The sequence below is a fragment of the Haliotis cracherodii genome, unplaced genomic scaffold, assembly GCF_022045235.1.
Source record: "Haliotis cracherodii isolate W230 unplaced genomic scaffold, xgHalCrac1.p SCAF_2, whole genome shotgun sequence".
Lineage (NCBI taxonomy): Eukaryota > Metazoa > Mollusca > Gastropoda > Lepetellida > Haliotidae > Haliotis > Haliotis cracherodii.
In genome coordinates, this window is record NW_027266275.1 from 79,166,110 (window position 1) to 79,172,607 (window position 6,498).

Sequence of the window (6,498 nt, forward strand, 5' to 3'; positions counted from 1 at the left end):
AGCAAGTTTGCGCTCTATAACATACTTTTTGAAAATTAAATTAAAACCTTTAGGGACGTTACATAACCTCTTGTAATTGCAACTTAAAAAGTAGTAGAGTGTTTGCAAAATCACCAAAACAATATTTACAAAAGAAACCAAAAATAGTTAATATAAATAAATATCTATTTTTCATTTGGATATGATTATATACAAAAGACAAAACTAAGACAAAAATTATTCTTGAAATCTACCAGACTGCGAAAGAATACACGCTTGTCAAGAAACAAAAAACACGTTTTGCGAAACGAACAGTCTCGATGGACGAGTTAAGTTTACAGTTTATAACAAAACACTTTCAAGAGAAAAAAATTCGGCAAGAAGCGATATCAACTTGATCATCTGTCACAACTTTGCTATGTCATGGCGTCCATGGACACTCTACCAACAACTGGACACCGGACATCATCTGTAATGATGAGTATATTGTGTTTGTGAGTAATTTGGGTTTAACACTGCATGCTTTGAAGCGTACATCAAATTGAAGATCAAGACCAGTGGGCCCTGATAAGGATGCAACTGTGAAGAGATGCTTAAAGACCTGGTTTCTTCCAACAACTGATGAAACAAAACTTATGTGATGGGGATTCATGTTTTTCTGAGGTACTTCTCAAGCAGTGTAATGTAGGGTAACGGAGGTAAGGACTAATTTTTGGAATTCTATTGGATGCTACACTTCCCGTATTTGTAACAAGAATAATTAATGACCAAACACATTAATGATGAATGGTCTCACCTTCATCCAGAGATACCACAGACATCAGCCTGTTGTACCCATCTGCAAAACCCAAACTAAAGGTCGCAATGATCTCTATACCACGTGTCCTGAAAGAAGGAAGAACTATCTGTCATCCTCTGATTCGATATATCTTTAGCAAAGATTCTTTATAACCAATCCTGTCTGTTTCAGTATCTATGAAACTCGGAGATCTATGTTATCCTCCCCTCTGAAACTGCCTTTCTTAATGAGTCGGTGAATATTACTCTGAAATAGTTTATATGCATCATGACGACCTGTACATAGTCGGGTCTGATGTATGTCGTGTCTGACGGCTAGACAAACCAGTGGTTAAGCAAGAAATATGACCAAAGCTATCGGCCAAGCCGCACATTGCTATCGATCTTGGAGAACGATTCCTCTCTATATGCAAAACGAGTTAGTACCACTATATCTTGCTATTTCTGCTTACATGTAGGTGTTGTCATATCCCACGACTCTACCCTGGGGTAGTTGTTTGATGAGGGTGGGGCGAGCGCACCACGAGAGAACGGGTCTGAGGCCCAGGGACTCCACCAACTCAGCAGTCTCAGTGCTGGCATCTGCACACAATGAAACAGTTAGTTGTTTCCCTTGTTGCAAAAATTCCTCTTGAAACCACTTTAATGAAACCGGCTATCTGCAATCACCAGCATGCACTTTACCTAATATCAAACCAAACAACAACCTTATCGGGCAGTTTAACGTTTTCTCCTTCCCCTGTTACACCAATTCATCTTGAAAACACATCCCACCCCTGGTTTCCAAATAGGTTACCCTACCCAAAGTATACTTTGGAAGATATAAGAAATGAATTATTCATTGCTACCCACTCTACCTGGTCGTTATAACACATGGTTGCAGGTTGATTAACCCCTGCAGTGACAAACATGCATTTGTCAGAATCAGTCGGTGCCACATCAGCAGAATTACAAAACAACAATTGCCTTATTTCCACTGAGGAATGGACATGTTTCATGCTCAACGTAAGATTTTTTCCAGAATCTTGAATGGGATGCTTCAATTCCGTCTCTAATTTGAAATATGAAATGCGGGTGGTGGCTTGGCGGTGTGGTGGGGTTATGATGTGGTTGGTAAGAAGAGATGGTGGTGTGGTGTGGTGATGTGGCAGTTTGTCGGAGATGTGATAGTTGTGTGGAGGTATACAGTGATGTGGTGGGGTTATGGTGTGGTTGGTTAGAAGAGATGGTGGTGTGGTGTGGTGATGTGGCAGTGTGATGGAGATGTGATAGTTGTGTGGAGGAATACATTGATGTGGTGGGGTTATGGTGTGGTTGGTTAGAAGAGATGCTGGTGTGGTGTGGTGATGGTGCAGTTTGTCAGAGATGTGATAGATGTGTGGAGGAATACAGTGATGTGGTGGGGTTATGGTGTGGTTGGTTAGAAGAGATGCTGGTGGTGTGTGGTGTAGGGTGTGGCTGTGTGATGGAGATGTGATAGTTTTGTGGAGGAATACAGTGATGTGGTGGGGTTATGGTGGGGTTGGTTAGAAGAGATGGTGGTGTGGTGTATAGAAATTTGAAAGACCATTGAGTCCTGTTCCCAACACGGGCCTGACCTGGAGGAAGCCCGTACATGCAGATCCCAGGCCTGATAAAGTCCAGCTGTGTCCCAAACCCTCTGATGATGGCGGCGGAGCTGGCGACGTGAACCTTCACACCACTTGCTCTGAGAAGAAAACAAGTCACCAAGTCGCCTGTTTCAACATGGCTATACATATAGCGAACATTTCATACTTTCATATTGAAGTTGTGTCTGGCAGGCAGGCTGCGTCACCAAACAGAGGCATGTATGTACTGGAGATACACCGTTTAGTTCATGGATGAAATACAGATACTGATACATTTAAGTTGGCATTGCACGTGTAACAGTTTCTAATAATTTTATTTATATTTTTTGGTACCCACTGGCTATTTTTTCCAGATTATATTATACATTTACTCATTCATACAAAATAAACGTTTTACTGTTTAATGACCTGCAATATACCTGAGCGATTCTAGCACACAGCATGTTAGTAAACCAACTAGTAATGTTTCACAGACTAGTCAGGGTGTACGAGTATACCTGAGCGGTTCTAGTACACAGCATGTTAGTAAACCAACTAGTAATGTTTCACAGACTAGTCAGGGTGTACGAGTATACCTGAGCGGTTCTAGTATACAGCATGTTAGTCAACCAACTGGTAATGTTTCACAGACGAGTCAGGGTGTACGAGTATACCTGAGCGGTTCTAGTATACAGCATGTTATTCAACCAACTGGTAATGTTTCACAAACTAGTCAGGGTGTACGGGTATACCTGAGCAGTTCTACCAGCGTCATAAAGGTGTTCAGCTGCTGCTTGGTGAAGTGGGGGTTGACCCAGGCCTGAGAAAAGTGCGTCATGACACTTTGGACAGTTAGACCCTGTGTCTGGCAGAACTGCAAGGGGACAATTCTCAAAATATAGCGAATCACTCTTGATAAATATGCATTCACTGCAAGATAAAAAACAAAATCTCGTTTTGTTCTTAAAATCAATGAGACAATTACACCGTGCGGGTCATCATGAATTCATGACAGCCCACAATGTGCACATCTGCACTGACAGGCGTCTGTTCAGCTATGTATTATATGCGCATATTTGATATGCAGAAATATACACATTATGTGCAACAGCAGCAACTATATAACCATCCCAACGTTGCTTTCGGAATAACACTCGTACCCACCTGTATAAGTGAGGGGAAGTCCTGAGTCTGACACCCATTCCTGGACATCCTCGTGTCTATCTTCAGCACCAGCTTGAGTCTCTTCTTAACCTGGAAATACCCGATACCTTCTTAATTCACACATGATGCAACACATACACTTTGTTTATCCCAGTTCCGTACGAATAAACGGGTAAAAATGTAACCGTATTGCCTCGAAATAATGAGCATATAGGAAATCACATTGAGTTTTAAGTTACCCTCTCCTGTAAAGCGTGGCTATCGGTGACTTTGTTGCTACTGATGGTGTTGTTACCGGCATTGTTGCTACTGACGGGGTCTGCTGTGACAGCCCTAGACCATTCCTGAAGGAATTTTAGTTCTGCCACCGTCGGTGTCAACCTATACTTCACCAGTGTCGGGATGTCCTCCTCAACGGCGTTACCTGTGATAGATAAAGAATATACATGAAGACGTTTGCCGTTATATTTTAAAGAAAACATACGGGAGTCGGGATTTGCTGTACACAGGAAGTGAGTCAGATGGATTTCACGCCACTTTGAAAAGTATTTCAGTTACATCAGGCTAATGCGGGAGAACACCGATCTGAAACTGGTCATAGGCTGGGAAGTTCCCACTTTGACTCAAACGAGCACGAATATGATGGCAACAACCCACGAATCATATCAAGGCGAATATGGAATTAGAATCCACGAACTAAGGATCCTGGCACTGCTAAGGGACGTTTCTCTGAAAATGAAGATGCAGCGCCACGGACCAACACACCCTGATGTCCACAAAGGGGAAAAGTGTAGAAAATACCATACGAAATCATCTTTGCAAAGAACACATATCAAACGGAAAGAAGTACCACTTAACTTGGAGGTATATACCTAATATCTGTATGTGTCCCTTTATCCCTGCCTGCCTGAGCTGAGCGCCTTCCTCGGGGGTAGCGACGGCGAAGTGCCCAACCCCCCGGGACTCCAGATACCTGGATATCTCCACACTGCCGTGACCGTAGGCGTTGGCTTTCACCACTGCAATGACGTCTGCTTGAAAGAAAGGCTTCACAAATAGACCCATGGTACGTTCATTGCACATGACATATCCGCAGTTCTAGACAAGCGCAGCTGTGATATTAGACTATAGGGTCGATAAAGATTTTAATGTGACCATAAAGATATACACTCTTCAAAAAAAGAACCGCACAGGTATTATGTAGTTCATTGAACCTGACTACACAAAAACTCTGGTATATAAATTGGACATATGTTATTGGAAAATGTTGGTGGCCTGATATTCGACAAACAGTGCGTCAAAACGAAGCCATTGTCGATTTGCAATGTCTTAAACTACATTGTAACTCATGGTAGTGGCTATAAAACGGCAAGCATAAGCCAATAATTTGTCATTCAATTGTCAACATTTTTCAAGCTCGAAAATGCCGAGACTCAGCGCTGCCGATTGGAACATCTCCATAGGAGGCATCCAAAGAGGGGAACCGTCTTCTGTTGCACGCCACTTCAACGTCCACCACAGCACCATTTGCCACCTTTGTGAGAGATACAGACAGTTCAATTCCACTGCAGACCGTCGAAGAACCGGCCGACCAAGAGTTACAACCCCTGCACAGGATCGCTACATTCGACTGTTCCGCCTACGTCATCGCAATGCCACAGCTACGGAGACTGCAGGACGCATCCCTGGTTTGAGAAGGATATCAGACCAGACTGTCAGGAACCATTTTCACGAGGCTGGAATCCGACCTAGAAGACCAGTTATCGTCCTTGGTTTGCACCAAATCCGTCGACAGCGACGCTTGCATTGGAATTTGAGAAACTGGAGACGAGTGTGGTTTAGCGATGCATCATGATTTCTTCTTCACCGGAGAGATGGAAGACAACATGTTTATCGTTGACGTTTTGTCTCACATTGTGAACGTGAATTCGACAAATTCGGTGGGGGAAGTGTCATGGTGTGGCGGACCATATCCTACACCACGAGATCTGACTTGGTTGTGGTTCATGGAAATTTGACAGCAAATCGCTACATGAATCAAATTCTTCAACCATTACCTCCTTCCAATCATTGACTGCTAGAGGGAGCTGTTTCAACAGGACAACGCTCCAATGCACAGAGCTCGTGTCACGGTAGACTACCTTCATAATGCCAACATCAACTCTTTGCCCTGGCTGTCGAGATCTCTATATCTCAAGCCAATCAAACACCTCTGGGATGAAAAACTGAAAAACTGGCCAACGCGTTACTTGCAGAATGGTGCAGAATTCCACAGGACAGAATTCGTACACTTATCCAGTCAGTGCTGAGGAGATGCAGAGCTGGGATTGCTGGCAGGGACGGTCATACTGAGTTCATCGCAGCCTTGCGGCCTTAATATGTGACATGACAATGAACAGTTTTCAATGCCTTTGTACAACAACAACAACATGTGACTATCGAGCTCCAAAATTGCATAGTTGTATCTATCATGTCAGGATTTACTAAAAATCTACCTGTGCATTTCTTTATTTGAAGAGTGTATGTTAAACGAGAAATTGACTAAGAGTGTTGGAACTTATAAGGTTCACAGTTCAAACATTTTTAAGTTCATGTTAATGTAAAATTGAGCTCATCAAATGAACAGCTGACGGTAAATTAGACATAATGATAATATCCCTCTGTTCTCTTCTCCTGTAATGGCTACAAATGGTTCCAAACCTATTAATAACCTATTTAATATACCATTTCTTGTCAAATTGTTCAATACAACACAAGGCAAAGAAGAATCTTTCTGATCATTTAGAAAGGAGATGGGTTATTGTTGATAATCGCAACCTGTATGTGGCGAACACCGCTGCTTTAGAATGGAGATGTTGTTGTAGAGGACGTCGAGGTTGATACGGAGGTAGGTGCTGCGTCCAGCCCGGGTGTACATCTCAGTGTCTGTGGGAGAAGCTTTCATCTCGCCGTTATGAGACATGGTACT

The 6,498-nt window shown here is 42.8% G+C and overlaps 1 protein-coding gene across 1 annotated transcript; it reads right to left on the minus strand.

Moving 5' to 3' along the window:
• Positions 1-395: 395 nt before the first annotated feature.
• LOC139469682 (alanine racemase-like) lies at positions 396-6,498 on the minus strand. Its single transcript, XM_071251923.1, has 9 exons — positions 6,348-6,498; positions 4,403-4,564; positions 3,770-3,954; positions 3,531-3,620; positions 3,119-3,240; positions 2,376-2,485; positions 1,230-1,359; positions 776-864; positions 396-448 (listed from the first exon to the last, which is right to left on the minus strand). Exons 1-9 carry the CDS (start codon positions 6,490-6,492, stop codon positions 396-398), a joined length of 1,086 nt encoding a protein of 361 aa, XP_071108024.1. The 5' UTR covers positions 6,493-6,498.

Bases quoted from the DNA above. Each gene is read 5' to 3' on its own strand.
- LOC139469682 (XM_071251923.1), bottom strand. From the start codon at position 6,492: ATGTCTCATAACGGCGAGATGAAAGCTTCTCCCACAGACACTGAGATG. The intron at 3,621-3,769 runs GTAACTTAAAAC...GGGTATTTCCAG, and splicing joins GCCACGCTTTACAGGAGAGG to GTTAAGAAGAGACTCAAGCT. The intron at 865-1,229 runs GTAAGCAGAAAT...TCCTTCTTTCAG, and splicing joins GGATATGACAACACCTACAT to GACACGTGGTATAGAGATCA.